Here is an 18,847-nt window from a genome sequence, read left to right as displayed (position 1 = left end):
ATAGTTCAATTAAAAGCAGCGGCAACAAGAAAAGTCCTTCAGCTGGATTTAAAAGTAGTCAGAGTTGCAGCGGACCTGCAGGTTTCTGGTAGTTTGTTTCCAGATATTTGGAAATATCCCTTACCAGATTCTCTCATTCCTCTACCCCTAGTCTTCCTGTGAAAGATTAGGATATTTAAACCTTGTAAAGCTCTTCTTACCAATGGTGTCTCTTCCCTTCGTTATTCAGTCACTTCTTCCTCCTCTCTCTTGCCTCCTCACTCTGGGCCTTGTTGTTTCATTTTCCACCTTTTATTTTGAAATGTTTTCCTCCGTGTGTCCTACTTCCTGTGTTTGCCTCCCCGTCTTTAGTTTCCCTGGTGTGTCTGATTGTCTCATTGTGTTCAAGGTTCTTTATTGTCAAACTAACATAGCTACAGAGTAATGATGTCGTTGAAACATCTTAGGTCACAGGCTTCTCCAACACAATAATACAGATAAGCAGACAATATTAACCAATATTCAAATATACTGTATTCCAATCCAAGTTTATTTATATAGCACTTTAAAACCTTCAGACCAAAGTGCTGTACAGAGAGATAAGCTCAAAAACATAAAATAAATACATTTAAAATAAAAGATACCAAACACAAAACAACCAGAATAACGTAATAATTAAAAAATGAAAAACAGCCATATAATAAAAACAATAGACCACTGAAAGCAAATAAAAGCAACCGTCTACTTGTTTACGATGCTATGGAGAAGAGGTGGGTTTTAAGACGGGATTTAAAAAACAGACAGTGTGGGAGCTGTCTGATTAACAAGGGCAGGTCGTTCCACATATAAAAGTAATGCAAAAAGAAAAGTGCTTTGGAATATTGCAATACAAGTATATATACAAGTATTGGAATGATATATTAGATAATAGATAATAATTACTAAGTAGCAGATCGAATGTTATGAAATTGTTTCAGCAGTTCAGTTGTCTTATTGCCTGTGGCATGAAGCTGTCTCTGAACCTGGTTGTTCTCGTCAGGATGCTGCGGTAACGGCTGCGGTTCACCTGTGCCCTTGTGTTCTGCCTCCCCTGCCCAGCTGTGTCTTGTCCTGTGATTACCCTTCTGTGTATTTAGTCTTGTCTTCCGCTGTGCTCCATGTCTGTTCGTCGTCGTTTCCTGTCCATGCTACCCGTCGTCTCTTCGTGTCCATGTCCCCTGCCTCACCTATGTTCGTCTATGCTTGTCCATGGGTGTTTCTCAATGTCGAGTACGCTTACTTGGTAGGACATGTCTTCCGAGTCACTTGCTTCAGAAGCGAGGCCAGAATACTTCCTGGCATTCGGAAAACGAAGAGTGGAACAGGCGAGCAAGTGTGCAGGTGTGCTTCATATAAGAAGCCCCGCCTTACATTTTCCGCCACAGATTTGGGGAAATTGGTCCGTGCGCAAAGCATTGTGGGGATTTTAAGACCGCAGAGTATACACATGTGCAGCCTCCAATGTCTCCAAACGAAGTACGCTGCGCTCGGTAGAATTCCAAGTAGCTGGACATTGGACATTTCGGCGGCACTCGATGACGTAGTATGCTTGAAATAGTGGCTCTGGAGCAGCTTTACTCGACATTGAGAAACACCCCATGTCTCCTGCCTGTTCCCGTCTATAAGTGTGTTCCCGTCTGTAAGTGTGTTCCCGTCTGTAAGTGTGTTCCCGTCTGTAAGTGTGTTCCCGTCTGTAAGTGTGTTCCCGTCTGTAAGTGTGTTCCCGTCTGTCGTGCTCCCCGGTTTTGGTTTTGTTAATTAGTTTCTTGTTCATCATGTCTTCGGCTTTTTTTTAATAAAGTTTGCTTTTTGTTAACAAACCTTTTTGTATTTTTGAGCTGCACTTGGGTCCTATATTCTCCACCCTGACAGTGTGACGGATCTGTTAAAGGGACGGAGAGGCAGGATGTGTGAAAGACTCAGTGATCCATATTTTCCAGGGACCTGTTAAAACCCCATTCTCTCATGATGTTGCCCTGGTAAAAAACAGATATTGCTCTACTGGGAGAAGGGGACTGATCCTGTGATGTGTTTTCCTCAAAGTGCATCCTGTGCATCGTGTAACTCGAACACTTGGCAGCTCCTTTATGAAGAAAAACCCTCCATGTTCCTTCTGTCAGCTAGCAGATGTCCCTGTAAACGTTTTTTATTAAACTACTTTCTTTTGAAGAAATAGGTCCTATGAAAACCTTAAAAAAAACATGTTGTCTAGAGTAAACATGAAAAGAAACAATTGATCTATTTGACTTCAAACGCTTTAAGCCAGGGCTGTTCAAACTTTTTTCACCGAGGGCCACATACAGAAAGATATACGAAGGGATGGGCCGCTCACTCGAGGTATACTGCGTCATAAGTTCAGTTATAAGTTGGAAAAGTAAATCAAATGTAGGTGAATTATGCTTGGTACTTGAATATGCTTTATGAAAACAAACGGCCTACATCACAGCTCTCCATAGGGCTTCAGTTATTGTGTTGGAAGCTCATTCCTTAATAAAAACATCCTCCCCTCTGTCACGAACCTTGGAGTGACCTTTGAAGGAGTAGATAGCACTTCTCCGCGCCGTTCCTATGAGCTTGCTTTAAAAGAAGGAACACTCAAAACAACCAGGACGAGGGTTAAACAAAAATCTGTTTTAATCATAAAAGGTAATAATGCAATACAATATAATACATTACCAAACAAAGCCATATCATATGCGTAATGTAAAAGAGTAGGCCTACTCCTGCCCTGATTCACGCGCTACAAGACCCTCCGGTCTGAGCAGCGCGTGGAGAGAGAGAGAACAACAAGCTAAACACTTCCTTCATACCAACACCAACAGGAAGGGGTGGAGTTTCATTTGGGAGATACCAAAAAACGCTGTCTCACAGGGAATCAGCGCGGGCAGCAGAGGACCAAACAGTTTTCCGTTTGAAGCAAAACACATTCTTATTATGTAGCTTATCACACAATAGTCCATATGTTTTCCCGCTATGAAAGCCACAGGTGTTGGGAAGGCCTGCAGGATGCGCATCATTATATCTGGGGAAAATGTCCCTCGCAATTTGCAAAGCCTATCAATGGTTTAACCAAGAAAAACACTCAAAGGGGTAATCTTTTCACTCAAAACAGAACAAGTAATTCTGCATCTTCCCTCTTCAAAAATAGCCTAAAAACACCCTTTTGATAAACGGGTAAAAGTCAAAGAACAAGACTATTGCGCTAATCTACTTTTAAGAAAAAGGGAACATTGTTTCAGGAATCTATAAAAAACCTCTCTATATTTAAGAAGAAAAATGTACTTTTTGTTCCTTCAACTATTAACACACAGGAATGTATAAACCCACACATATATTAGAGATGACATGATGCAATACACCTCCTATATATGGGTGACATTAAAATGAAAATACCAAAAATATGCTGCCTCACTTCTTCTGCATAATACCTTACATCAATTTTCCACACCTTCAATAGCGCTTTTAAATGTGATAGGCAGGTCAGCACCGTAGTCAAAACCTGCTTCTTTTTTTTTAGATATTGGCCAAAACCAAGTCTATCTTTTAAAGACCTAGAAAGGGTTATTAATACCTTTGTTACCTCGACACTGGACTATTGCAACGCTCTGTATGTGGGTATGGACCAGGCGTCAATTAGTTGCCTGCTAGTCCAGAACGCAGCTGGCATCCAGATTTGTTACTGGCATTTTTGAGGTAATTGGTGGGGACCAAAAACCGAGCTAAAAGGGAGGACATTTTGAGTTTAACCGTTGGCCAATACCAAGACTCAAAATAAACATTAAAAGTATTAAGACAATCACATTTACAAACATGTCAAGACTTGAAAAGATATGAATCGTTGTTTGATTCAATAAAAGCTGAACGAAAGGCTTCAGGGAGAGTTGCAGCTTACCTCTAGTTGTATGGTAGTTCGATCCAAACATATACCGGCCATAATATTTCAATGTTTTCTTCTCCATATTTAGTTTTAACTCGAGGGAACCAAAAGCAGAAATCTCAAAGACTGTTATCTTGTCAGTTGGGCAGATCGGTCTCCATCTGCTTGGCTTAACACTATCATTTTCAAAGTGAACTGGCCTTTTAGGGACTGTTTCTGAATTAATTCACATCGTTATTTCAGACGTGGCACATGCTGACAAGCCAGCAATTACATTTTAGCTGCTTCTCACTTGGTATTCAATCTTTAAACGTGGACATTAAGTTACAGTCAACTTATTGGCTCCCGTCGCTAAAAATAGCCCATCATTGGCAGCTCTCTAAATCCAGCCCGGCTAATTAAGGCTGATATTTCGCGTGGAAGGTGTTTGTCACGTTTTTGTGCCGGAGCAGAGCTGCAAAATCAGCACTTGTTGATCGCAGATTTAAATAATTGACTGAGGTGTGGGCCCAGCTCGATTGATCTTTGCATCGTTAGCCCCCTCAGGCGCCTTCATTTGGTTTTAGTTAGTTGTTGTACCTGCTTCTTCGCAATAAGAAAGTCCCACGTTAAAATGAATACCCAGTCAGCGTCCCTATCGATTTGCTGGTTATTCCTGAAGTAGAAACGAAGATGATCGGTCTGGTTTTGACGCTAGGATTAGAGAGCTGCAACAGTGTCCTTTTTCAATCGATAAGAGCAACATGCTGACATCATGGTTTGTGTGGTAGGGTTCTCAGAAGTACACACTATCTTTCACTTTATTTATACCAGCAGCTAAACCTGAAATACTTGTGGACTTAGAAATTCAAATGTGCGCTTTATAAATACAATCATGTAGGTGTTCATAGTACATACTCCTTTCTTTACACACTCAGCAGATGCCAGCGAAGTGTGTGCTTCATTTGAGCTAATAAGGAAGACATATTGATATTGAACTGATGGATGATATGCTTTGAACATAATGGGCAATGAAGCAGGTTCGATTTGTGTTCACTTTGAAGCGCCGAAGGGAGATTTGTTTCCTCCACATCTCGCCAATTTAAAAAATGAAGTAGTTTTAAACCATGTTGGCAGTTATGAAGTTGTTTTTAGCTTAGATATTGTTGCTTTGCATACGTAGCAGCTTGACAGAATACGGATCTGAAAAGGACATATTTTGCTCATTTCCAGGTTCTTATTCATATTTAGTGTCTACTTTAAAGAGTCCTCTCCTGCTGATGTTCAGGTGTATATCAGTATGTAGTGTCTCTACTTTAAAGAGTCCTCTCCTGCTGATGTTCAGGTGTATATCAGTATGTAGTGTCTCTACTTTAAAGAGTCCTCTCCAGCTGATGTTCAGGTGTATATAGTCTGTCGTGTCTCTACTTTAAAGAGTCCTCTCCTGCTGATGTTCAGGTGTATATCAGTATGTAGTGTCTCTACTTTAAAGAGTCCTCTCCTGCTGATGTTCAGGTGTATATCAGTATGTAGTGTCTCTACTTTAAAGAGTCCTCTCCTGCTGATGTTCAGGTGTATATCAGTATGTAGTGTCTCTACTTTAAAGAGTCCTCTCCTGCTGATGTTCAGGTGTATATCAGTGTGTAGTGTCTCTACTTTAAAGAGTCCTCTCCTGCTGATGTTCAGGTGTATATCAGTATGTAGTGTCCTGTCGTCTTTTAACTCTTTGAGGCTTCTCCACATTGTCTCTCTTCTACATCCTTCACTTAATATCGGGTACTTATGTTAAGAGCAATTAGCCTGTGTTTGTGAACTGGTGCTCTGATTGATCACCTCAGCTAAACGCCCCGGGCTATAAATCAGTGCCTCCACTCAGCACGTTAATCACGTGCGCTGACTAAGACAACGAGACTATTAAAGAAACATGGGTAGGCCTTAAAAAAAATGTTTTAATTGGCACAGCAGTTTATTAGAGACTTAAGTTAGGCCTCCAATAACCCTGAGATTTAAAAGAAGGGGGGGGGGGGCAGTATTTAATTTAGAAAAGGAATATCAGAATCAGGTTGATTGCAAAGTAGGTTTTCACATACAAGAACATTGCCTTGTACAATAAGAATAATTCCGTTGTTAAAAAAGAGACGAAACCATTTTCAAAAAGTTTAAAAAAAAAGTATAATTTATAAAAAAAATAAAAGCAAAAAGAACTAAGTATATAACGCTTTTTTTTTTTAACGTCTGCAGTTTATCAGAATTTTAAAACAAATCTGTATCGATATAGACCTATTATTAATACCTATGGAGAAATTGCAGGAACCGGAATATATAACACCACATAAATTAAATAGACAAAATAAGGCAATCTAACTATGGATATTAATTTATTTGACCAAACCCTGTAAATCAGTGATAAGTTGTCCTTTAAAAAGTGTATAGCCCAATATCACAACATATATATTTGTCAGGTGGCTTTAGAGCAGGGGTGTCAAACTCAATTTCATCCACATTCGCATAAAGGTTGCACTCAAAGGGCCGGTTGTAACTATATAAATATATAATATATATAATAATGTATTATATTACATTATTGCCTCTGAATTGGATTATTATCGGATAGGATAATAACTTAGTAATTAACATCTGAAAGCAGAAGTCCAGGGCAAATAATTGCAAGTCTCTTCAGTGCATGTCACACAACGAGATGCATTGTGGGACATGTAGTTCATGGGCAACCTGCTTCTGCAAAGTGGCATGTAACCGTACAATAAACGTATTATATTCTTTGCAAGCTCTTGCGGGGCCGCATGAAATGAAGTGGCGGGCCGGATTTGGCCCCCGGGCCTTGAGTTTGAGACCCCTGCTTTAGAGTGTCTCCAGCTCAACAACATAACCATAATTATATGATAAATATATTGTATTATGAACAAGGAAATAAAGGATTCAGGAGGACGTTAATGGCGACCCTGATAACGCCCTAATTCTAATCTGTATTTTAAAGGAAAGTCTTTAATGTCGAGATGGTGCCTCCTGGAAAAAAACCCTTAAGCAAAAGGTATGGATAGTATATGTACATCAATGCAGAGAAGGGTCGCTTTATTTTTAGACCGCATTAATACCAGAGCACCCTGGACACGCTGAACAGTCTGTTTCGACAGATCAGCTGCTTTTATCCGTCATTAAAAACCGCCTACTTGAGGGTTAAAATTAACTCTTTGAAAGGCCCGTATCATCTCTCCGGGCTTCATCTACATCACAAATCGCTCCTCTTATGATCTGCATGACAAAAGCCGGCCGGGCTGACGTGGAAATGGCCGCTGCAGCCGGGCTGATGAAAGCTGCGCCACCTTTTGATGTTAGGACAAGTATTGATGAGTACCTCACATCGTGTCTTCTCTCGATCTCATGCATCCGCGCTCGTGTATTTTTAGAAAGTCATCACAAGCTCATGCATAAAGTATACACTCACGTAAACACGTCATTATGCACAGGTTGTATGGGCACCCCGTGCAGACGTGCATAATTTATGAAGTCCGCTTTGTCTAAAATGCTGCTGTGCGTCAGGTTGAGCCGGGGCGAAAAGAAAGTACTTTCTAATTGGGTTTCCTGAGAATATGAGGGTTTGAAGATTGTCTCTAATTTCACATCTTCTAATTGTGACGAGGCGGGAACACAACGTACGCTTTCTGCAAGAAAGAGTTACACGATGTTAGAAAAACTCTTCTTCACGTCTCTTCTACATCAACATGTGTCCCCTCTTCTCCATGTCTCTTCTACATCAACATGTGTCCCCTCTTCTTCATGTCTCTTCTACATCAACATGTGTCCCCTCTTCTTCAAGTCTCTTCTACATCAACATGTGTCGTCTCTTCTACATCAACATGTGTCCCCTCTTCTTCATGTCTCTTCTACATCAACATGTGTCCCCTCTTCTTCATGTCTCTTCTACATCAACATGTGTCCCCTCTTCTTCAAGTCTCTTCTACATCAACATGTGTCGTCTCTTCTACATCAACATGTGTCCCCTCTTCTTCATGTCTCTTCTACATCAACATGTGTCCCCTCTTCTTCATGTCTCTTCTACATCAACATGTGTCCCCTCTTCTTCATGTCTCTTCTACATCAACATGTGTCCCCTCTTCTTCATGTCTCTTCTACATCAACATGTGTCCCCTCTTCTTCATGTCTCTTCTACATCAACATGTGTCGTCTCTTCTACATCAACATGTGTCCCCTCTTCTTCATGTCTCTTCTACATCAACATGTGTCCCCTCTTCTTCATGTCTCTTCTACATCAACATGTGTCCCCTCTTCTTCATGTCTCTTCTACATCAACATGTGTCCCCTCTTCTTCAAGTCTCTTCTACATCAACACGTGTCGTCTCTTCTACATCAACATGTGTCCCCTCTTCTTCATGTCTCTTCTACATCAACATGTGTCCCCTCTTCTTCATGTCTCTTCTACATCAACATGTGTCCCCTCTTCTTCAAGTCTCTTCTACATCAACATGTGTCGTCTCTTCTACATCAACATGTGTCCCCTCTTCTTCATGTCTCTTCTACATCAACATGTGTCCCCTCTTCTTCATGTCTCTTCTACATCAACATGTGTCCCCTCTTCTTCATGTCTCTTCTACATCAACATGTGTCCCCTCTTCTTCATGTCTCTTCTACATCAACATGTGTCCCCTCTTCTTCAAGTCTCTTCTACATCAACATGTGTCGTCTCTTCTACATCAACATGTGTCCCCTCTTCTTCATGTCTCTTCTACATCAACATGTGTCCCCTCTTCTTCATGTCTCTTCTACATCAACATGTGTCCCCTCTTCTTCATGTCTCTTCTACATCAACATGTGTCGTCTCTTCTACATCAACATGTGTCCCCTCTTCTTCATGTCTCTTCTACATCAACATGTGTCCCCTCTTCTTCATGTCTCTTCTACATCAACATGTGTCCCCTCTTCTTCATGTCTCTTCTACATCAACATGTGTCCCCTCTTCTTCATGTCTCTTCTGCATCAAGATGTGTCCCCTCTTCTTCATGTCTCTTCTACATCAACATGTGTCCCCTCTTCTTCATGTCTCTTCTACCTCAACATGTGTCCCCTCTTCTCCATGTCTCTTCTACATCAACATGTGTCCCCTCTTCTTCATGTCTCTTCTACATCAACATGTGTCCCCTCTTCTCCATGTCTCTTCTACATCAACATGTGTCCCCTCTTCTTCATGTCTCTTCTACATCAACATGTGTCCCCTCTTCTTCATGTCTCTTCTACATCAACATGTGTCCCCTCTTCTTCATGTCTCTTCTACATCAACATGTGTCCCCTCTTCTTCATGTCTCTTCTTCATCATGTGTCCCCTCTTCTTCATGTCTCTTCTACATCAACATGTGTCCCCTCTTCTTCATGTCTCTTCTTCATCATGTGTCCCCTCTTCTCCATGTCTCTTCTACATCAACATGTGTCCCCTCTTCTTCATGTCTCTTCTACATCAACATGTGTCCCCTCTTCTTCATGTCTCTTCTACATCAACATGTGTCCCCTCTTCTTCATGTCTCTTCTTCATCATGTGTCCCCTCTTCTCCATGTCTCTTCTACATCAACATGTGTCCCCTCTTCTTCATGTCTCTTCTACATCAACATGTGTCCCCTCTTCTCCATGTCTCTTCTACATCAACATGTGTCCCCTCTTCTTCATGTCTCTTCTACATCAACATGTGTCCCCTCTTCTTCATGTCTCTTCTACATCAACATGTGTCCCCTCTTCTTCATGTCTCTTCTACATCAACATGTGTCCCCTCTTCTACATCAGCATGTGTCCCCTCTTCTTCATGTCTCTTCTTCATCATGTGTCCCCTCTTCTTCACGTCTCTTCTACATCAACATGTGTCCCCTCTTCTTCATGTCTCTTCTACATCAGCATGTGTCCCCTCTTCTTCATGTCTCTTCTTCATCATGTGTCCCCTCTTCTTCACGTCTCTTCTACATCAACATGTGTCCCCTCTTCTTCATGTCTCTTCTTCATCATGTGTCCCCTCTTCTTCACGTCTCTTCTACATCAACATGTGTCCCCTCTGTGGAAAGAGACTCTGAAAGTTTCAGGAACAAAGATTTTCTCTCTTTTTGATCCATTTCTATAAAAACCTGTCTGAAAATGAGCTGATCAGATTTTGGCCACTTTATGATGTCATAACGATGTGTTGGCCATTAGCCAATCAGCAACCAAGGTAACCCCCCCCCCCCCCCCTTATCACCTGAATCTCCTCTAGAGCACCATTGAGTTCTTTGTAACCAATGTCTCTCAGAGGGGCGTGGGGAGGGGCTCCTTATTTTCATCTAAAGTAACAGACAGAGAATCAGCACTTTGGAAACAGGGCTGAAACAGAGGGGATTATGGGTAATGCTGCAATGATCTGTTTGGTGTTTCAGCCAATCAGAGACAGGCTCTGTATACATCTGAGACCTGTAATATATTGATGAGAAACAGTATAATAGGTGACCTTGAATCCGTATTCTGCGCGCCTTTAGTAACTGGACAGGTTTTGGTTTGTGCACTCAGCTCTTGTGTTTCTCTTTCTGTCCTCAGCACCCGTCAGTGTCACCTCCTGCTCGACATCTTCAACCCGACGGAGCACGAGCTCACCGTCAGCGCCAAGAACAACCAGGACCTGGTTCTGCACGCCAGCGAGTGCCAGAGGTGAGGCGAAGGTTTCTCTTTCTGCACACGGAGGGATTAACACATGGGATGAGTCGGGGCAAAATCAGGTGGTTGGTTTAGCAAGAAAAGTTATTTCTCCTTTAAAATCTTTTTCGAAGTTTTCCACTATTTTTCTAAGGGTCAGGGGTTCCTCACTAATACCGAAAGACCTTCTGATTCACCCAAAACAAACTGATAGGTGGCTGAATTTGTGAGGCTGACTTCTTGTTAAATAGTTTCCCACTTTTTCAGAAAAACACAATCGGTTTTGCAAGACAAGTTATTTTTTCCGCAAAATCTTTTTCTGAGTTTTCTACGAATTTATAATAATAAGCTTTGTTTATATACACTTTTCATACAGCACCTGCAGCTCAAAGTTCCCCTCAGATCAGATGTTAAAAACTTTACATTCAGCATAGCAACAAAATATAACATGTGAACAGGTTAAGAGACACGAGGAGGTAAAAGGTATGATAATAACAAACACATGTAATTAATAATGATTCCTCTCGGAAAAGAAGACGCAACTAAGTCAATCAATGCAACAATGTATAACCATATAAGATAAAGTAAACATAGGTACAACAAAAAGAAAAAGATAATAGCAAAACAAAGTCATAATTCTAAGAAAGGTTAATTGATTAAAAACCTCTTAAGCCCGAGGGTCCCCCCAGTGGACCCCTCCCACCGTTTTTTTACGACACTATGTCTCAGGGCTTCTTAACATTTATGAAACTATTAATGTTCCATATCCTTTTAACGGTAAGAAACTCAGCTAACTGACAATGTGAACCATATTTAGCTAAAAGAGTAATACCAAGCCTTTGAATTATCATGGAGCGAAAAAATGTTAACTAATGCTAACGGACTTTGCACAGCACTCACGGTAGAAATGCCCTTATTACTATCTTAACTGCACAAACAAGATATACGATTTAAAGCTGAGACTCCACAGATTCCACACATGTAATGTCATCACTGTACGACCCCGAATTCCTGGAGCTATCAGCCAGAAAAGAGAAAGTAAACAACATCCGGTTTCAAAAATATTACAATAATTACGTCTTACCTTTTTTGATTTGTGATAAAAAGTGGTGTTCAACGGAATAAAAACGCCGCTCAAGGTTAATCCAATGTCATTGTGTCACGTAGACATTTTTACTGATAATCCATCATCATATTTATGGCAATATACTGGGTATAAAGTTTTGCCGTCCAGGCTTGTACTTTCAGATATGCTTCGTTTGCTTCTCTATTACGTCCGCTATGGTAATGTTTACGTGGATTTTAGAAACTGCCCATCGATTCTATTGGATGTAATGGTTAAGAAAAAGGTGTAAATCACCCAAATCGACCAATGGGTTCCAGAGATATGGTCCTGCGTAAAGTATAAAGAATGCCAGCTAGCTTAAGTACATTACGCAGCAGACTTTACTTATTGTTTACTACGTAAGGAAGCAGGAATTGCAGGACCCAGAGCGCATGGGTGTGTCCCCTTTGAAATGGGGGACACAGCCACATTGGATATTAACCTATGGATTAACTACATCATCGTTTTTATCGTTGTAATGCCATTGAAGACCAGTTTAGACCAGACAAAGAGGAAGGTGAGCCATGTTAGCCTAGCGCATGTTAGTACCTAGCGCCACTTGTTTTGATGTACGTTTTTGTTGATAACGTCGCGAGTTTGTATCTTTCAGTGTTGAGGTGGGCACCGTTAGGTTCTGTGTCTTTGCGATCATAAACAATGTGTTGGATGTGCAGCTAGGATAAGTAATAAGGGATCTAGGAGTGATTTTCGGTGCAGTAATAGGTTAGCATTTTTCGCTCGGGGCTAATTCAGAGGCTCACTGTTAGCATTGTTTTGTTTTGTGAAAAAAAAATGAAAAAGATCAGTTAAATGAGTTTTTCCCGTTATATGGATATAAAATATTCATAGTTTATTAAATATTAAGGTTCCTTAGACGTTATTTCCTGCAAATGACGTTATTTCAGCCCCGGAACCGGGCCCGTGGGGCCTAAGAGGATAACAGAGTATGTTTTTTATTTATTTTTATTTTTTCACAACAGTTGTCTTTGGATGGAATGAATACCTATAGTGATAATTCTAAGTAATAAAATGATTTTTACAGTGAAAAAGTTCAAATGGAACTGATGGTTCCCAAATTACCCAGAGGTGAGTCCGCCTGGACTTTATTTTTCTAAACCTCTCTAAAAAGGTCAAATTTCACTTGTTTTGCATCAATCTTGATACAGGGTACTAATTATATGTTATAGTTTGTATTCTTAAAGCTTTTAGTCTACTAGCCCATCATTCAAGGGTGGTTTTCACTATAAGTAATGGGGTTTTTGTAGGCGGACATTAGAATTTACATGATTTTACTGTGTTCCATCTGAATTTACTTTAAAATAAAAACATCTATATTGATTCTGACACTTCTACATCCAACTCACAGATGTAACCTTGCTTTGTGAGAAAGGATTATTAATTTACCCATTTTAGAAGTGAAGATATAGTCTTTGTTGTGTTAGTGGCATTTTCGAGCCTGAAACCTGAAAAACAGGCTCAGGGCTTAAGAGGTTAAAATATTAAAAGATCAACGTAAAAGGAAATGTTGCTATTAAAACTGTTAAATAAATAATATTAGATAAAACCCTTTAAGACCTATATCATAAATATAATAATATAAATATTATTATTAGGGCTGTCAAGTTAACGCGATTAACGCATGTGTATTTTTTGTCCTCGGCCGCCCCGTAGTTTCAGAGCGCATCGAGTTTAAAATACATTCTACAAGCTGATGCTGACAGCCCCGCTCCTGCCGCCCGCTTGTGGCAGACCACACTTCCACGCTCACCGGCAGGCACCGACTGGCCATCGGGAGGACCGGGAGGGTGTGTGGATGTGTGGCCCGAGCGAGCGAGGGAGAGACCTTACGTGTGTTGTTGTTGTTGTTAGCATCTGGTGCTAGCTAGCTGCGCTAACGGATATGAGGAGCGACATTTCGCCACAACTGCGCCGAGCACTTGACTTGATGCAGGAAGCCAGACAGTGGGACATTGTACGAGAAGTCAGCACACTCAGCACGGATAGTGCGCGCAACATGATTGCAGCGTCCAGGCAGCTCCCGTTCGAGCATATGCCTTGAGCTGCACATAGCTCCAACGATCTCACACACACACACACACACACACACACACACACACACACACACACACACACACACACACACACACACACACACACACACACACACACACACACACACACACACACACACACACACACACACACACACACACACACACACACACTTTGTATTGTATTATTGTATGAGAGGTTCCAGGTTGAATTGAGGCGAATATTTGTAATGTTCAGGTTGTTGTGTTTAATATTCATGAGAATATTTGTCATTGTTCAAATGATAATAAACATTTGCATAAAGCATATTTGTCCACTCATATGTTGATAAGAGTATTACAAACTTGAAAAATATCCCTCTAAGGTAAATTTAGAACAGATCAAAAATGTGCGATTAATTTGCGATTAATCGCGATTAACTATTTTAATCGACTGACAGCCCTAATTATTATATATTATAAGGGTCAGGGGTTCCTCACTATTCCCTAAAGAGCTTCTGATTCACCCAAAACAAACTAATTCAACTACTCTTTGTGACCGACATCTTCTTAGTTTCCCACTTTTTCAGAAAAACACAATCTGGGGTAATTTGTTTAGGTGTTTTAAATACCAGTTTATTTATATTTTTAGTCCCAAATCAGTGTCTTCATAAAGTGTTTTCACTCATATGAAAATATAACGTGCCTGCCCATGTTCTCAAACCTCTTTGCAATCTTGCTGAGGTTTGTCGTCTCTCTAAAGAGTTGAATCATGATTCCTGTCAGCTGTGTATCCGCTGCACCTTCTCCACGAGATGATGGTGACTCATAGGCCATCCTCTGCAGGGGTGGGATGTTATTATATGATGGGAATTAGGGGGTGGAAAGGGATCTTTTTCATAGTTCAGCTCACTCCAAATCATATTTTCTGTGCAGAGTTTATGATAAGCTTCCCGGGGTTTTGTAACCACAACAAGTATCGCTTCAGAACTCTTTCAAAAGTTGAGACGGTGTTTATTTTATCCCTTTATGTTAAAGGTCACCTATCATGCTATCTTTAGGCAATAGCATACGTGTCATATATATATATAAAAAACATGTCTATGAAGTGTTTTGCTCAAAATACCAAACCGATCACCCATTCTAGCCATGCCTCATATCCCTCTATTTCACTTCCTGTTTCTAAAGTGCTGATTTGGGGATAAAGCTTTAAAAAATAAAAATAATTGATAACAAATAAAAAAGGAGGGGTCTGAGCTCATGCGGGACCCGGCAGCTACCGTCTAAACTAAATGCTGCCGTGATGAAACGCCATATCATGGATTATCAAGGATCTGAAACAGTCTGGAGCTCAAAGGCTTTCTCTCTTGCCGGTTATACCACAAGGTGAGTTCCTTTCTACTTCCTGCTTCTTCACACACATGCTCTCCAGTACAGGTTAGCTCTGAGTGTTAGCGATGCTAATGTAAACACCGACCATATTACGTCCAAAACAGTCGGGCATTGTTTCTGATAGCAACGTTTCTGATTGGGCCGCGGGTCCACATTTCAGATATTACGTCATATCGGACGCAAATCTGGATCAGCTCCGTTGTTCCCCGTTTTTAGAGATTTGGGTACGGAGGAAAAGAGAGGGTTTTATTTCCTGACGCTGCGTGAGTTCCCCGACACACCGGGGACACATTGATGTAGAGAAGACATCAACAAGTGCATTTTGCATGATAGGTCCCCTTTAAGGGATTAGCTTTTGAATTTCTAAAGAATTAAACATACTGTGAAACATAACGCAGGCATTTAGTAGATCTGACTTTATTGTCGTATTCACTATGTTTTACTGTAGCAGATGCTAAAATAAATGGCAACACATCAAACTGTGTTCTGAAATTAAACTTTTATTTAAATATTTCACTTTTTCAAACCCACATTAACTTCTCTACATATCAGCATAGATACGATCTACTGACATCACTCATTCAAAAAGCAGTCCCTTTGAAGCTAGTTCGCATAGTCTCTACTTTAAAGAGTCCTCTCCCGCTGATGTTCAGGTGTATATCAGTATGTAGTGTCTCTACTTTAAAGAGTCCTCTCCTGCTGATGTTCAGGTGTATATCAGTATGTAGCATCTCTACTTTAAAGAGTCCTCTCCTGCTGATGTTCAGGTGTATATCAGTATGTAGTGTCTCTACTTTAAAGAGTCCTCTCCTGCTGATGTTCAGGTGTATATCAGTATGTAGTGACTCTACTTTAAAGAGTCCTCTCCTGTTGATGTTCAGGTGTATATCAGTATGTAGTGTCTCTACTTTAAAGAGTCCTCTCCTGCTGATGTTCAGGCTTATATCAGTATGTAGTGTCTCTACTTTAAAGAGTCCTCTCCTGCTGATGTTCAGGTGTATATCAGCATGTAGTGTCTCTACTTTAAAGAGTCCTCTCCTGCTGATGTCCAGGTGTATATCAGTACGTAGTGTCTCTACTCTTTCCATGCTTTAATGTTCAAAAAGCTCTTTCTCATACTGCCTCTGCTGCAGCACCTATTTTCACCCTCTGTCTGAAACCAGAGCCCAGTCTGCTCTGATTGCCCCCCCCCCCCAAAGTGTTTAATAAAAACAACAAATCACCAGACATTAAATGAACATCTTCCAAAGAAGAAGCTCACATTCCAACATGTTCTGGTTTGATCTCAGGTCTCTTGCTGGTTATCCATTTCCCTCCCACTGCTCTGCCTGCGGAACACTTGCTGTACGACTTGTACACACGTATGAACATGTATGAAGTGATAGAGGACGCTCTTGTCTTTTCAGACACGTTTGACAGGATAAAGTTACTAGCTACTTTTCAGGCATACACTTACATACACAATTCAGGGTCTGATTTGGGCTTCTTGTCACATTTTACATTTCTGAGTTATCGCTTTCATTAAGGAATACATTTTCCCTCTGAATATGATCATTTCAATTTGTGTTTTTGAAGCTTCCAGAAATGAATAAGTGTCCAGTATTTCTCAAAAGAAAAGATTATAGGGAAACGTCTGAAAAATGACATTACATGTTACTTGTTTAGACACTTGTATCCAAAGCGACTTACATACTCAATACTGTGGGCACAACGACATGCTGGCTGCTGTGGGGTTTGAACCTGTGACCCTGATCAGAACACCAACGCACTATCCACTGCGCCACACGCCTCCACATATTTTCTATAGCACTTTTTATTCTGTAATATAATTCCCCAAACGGCAGAGATACACTAAACCCATATCTAATTGCTATCATATAAGTTGGTGTTATACATCAGGTCTTAACTAGAGGTCAAAATGCATAAAGCACCAGTTGTATAATTGATTCAGAAAAAGTTATACAAAAGTCCTGCCTTTCCAGAAACTGATACAATATGACACGATGTGCCTTTAAGGCGAAAAACGTCAAGTCTGGTAACGAGTGCAGATGTATATATATAGACTATATATAGACGTACATGTCTTTCCCCCCTTTGACTGACATTCCCTGTAGACACAGCCGGGGGCTTTGACTCACCCAATCACTGCTTTCATCCTCTATAGATATTCCTTTTGACCCGTGCCACACTTATAGGATAAGATAGGACTTTATTCAACCCGAAGGAAATCGTTGTGCCAGAGTTACTCAAATACAATAAACACAGCAGCACAATAATAATAAAACTGTACACGAACAGTGCAGTGAACAGATCAATTCAATAACTTCAGGAAACAAAGACGGTAACATAATTAATGTATATATGAACAGTATTTAGTAGGGATGCACGATATTGGTTTTTTGAAACCAATACCGATACCGATAACTTCCTGCTTCTCAAGACCGATACCGATAACCGATAATAATATAATAATATATATATTAAATGTACCTGTAGTTTTTGCACACCTGGTGGTAAAAAAAAGACTAGTGAGCAAATGACATGAGCATTACTACTATGAACAAAACAAAGCCACGAACAGTTTTTATCTTCAAAGTGACCATATTTATTTTCCCAAATAAACTTCTTGCCTTTTTCAAAAGCCTCGTGGATAGGTCAAAGCCCCGGTGCCTTTGCAGCTGGCTTTGGATTCGCCGCTAGTTTAGCAACGCAGGCGTCTTCGTACGCTTTTAACACACCATCGTAGCCATGGTGATGTTTCAGGCGACTGATCAGGTTGGAAGTATTATAGCTCGTTGCCTTTTTCCCTCCTAAATAATCCCATACTACCGACGACATGTTTGTTTACTGTCCTGGCTTCACGGCCGCACACCATTTACGTCACAGCCAGGCATGAGTTAGGGAGCGCTGGGTTTGTGAAGAACTCCCCTCTTCCTAAACCACTAATACCACAGTACTGGCAAAACGGGTGGAGCCGAGTGAAAAACAAGCGCCCCTCATCCCAATCCACTAATACCACAGTACTGGCAAAACGGGAGGAGCCGAGTGAAAAACAAGCGCCCCTCATCCCAATCCACTAATACCACAGTACTGGCAAAACGGGAGGAGCCGAGTGAAAAACAAGCGCCCCTCATCCCAATCCACTAATACCACAGTACTGGCAAAACGGGTGGAGCCGAGTGAAAAACAAGCGCCCCTCATCCCAATCCACTGATACCACAGTACTGGCAAAACGGGAGGAGCCGAGTGAAAAACAAGCGCCCCTCATCCCAATCCACTAATACCACAGTACTGGCAAAACGGGAGGAGCCGAGTGAAAAACAAGCGCCCCTCATCCCAATCCACTAATACCGCAGTACTGGCAAAACGGGAGGAGGCGAGTGAAAAACAAGCGCCCCTCTTCCCAATCCACTAATACCACAGTACTGGTAAAACGGGAGGAGCCGAGTGAAAAACAAGCGCCCCTCTTCCCAATCCACTAATACCACAGTACTGGTAAAACGGGAGGAGCCGAGTGAAAAACAAGCGTCCCTCTTCCCAATCCACTAATACCGCAGTACTGGCAAAACGGGAGGAGCCGAGTGAAAAACAAGCGCCCCTCATCCCAATCCACTAATACCGCAGTACTGGCAAAACGGGAGGAGCCGAGTGAAAAACAAGCGCCCCTCATCCCAATCCACCCACACCGTATTTCTTTCTTTTTTTTTACCCAAAAAATATATTGTATATTATCGGGGCTATTAATACTTTTATCTGGTTTATCGGGA

The 18,847-nt window shown here is 41.1% G+C and overlaps 1 protein-coding gene across 1 annotated transcript in view; it reads left to right on the top strand.

The window, feature by feature from the left end:
* Window positions 1-18,847, top strand: part of trappc9 (trafficking protein particle complex subunit 9) — a 339,169-nt gene that overhangs the window by 190,817 nt on the left and 129,505 nt on the right. Inside the window, exon 19 of the mRNA XM_034094424.1 lies at window positions 10,458-10,568. Coding sequence (XP_033950315.1) covers window positions 10,458-10,568 — 111 coding nt within the window. The remainder of the gene's footprint in view (window positions 1-10,457; window positions 10,569-18,847) is intronic.

Source organism: Pseudochaenichthys georgianus, chromosome 11 (genome assembly GCF_902827115.2).
Source record: "Pseudochaenichthys georgianus chromosome 11, fPseGeo1.2, whole genome shotgun sequence".
In the NCBI taxonomy this organism is placed as follows: Eukaryota; Metazoa; Chordata; class Actinopteri; order Perciformes; family Channichthyidae; genus Pseudochaenichthys; species Pseudochaenichthys georgianus.
Note: the sequence above shows the minus strand (reverse complement) of the source record. Positions and strands in the feature narration are given on the sequence as shown.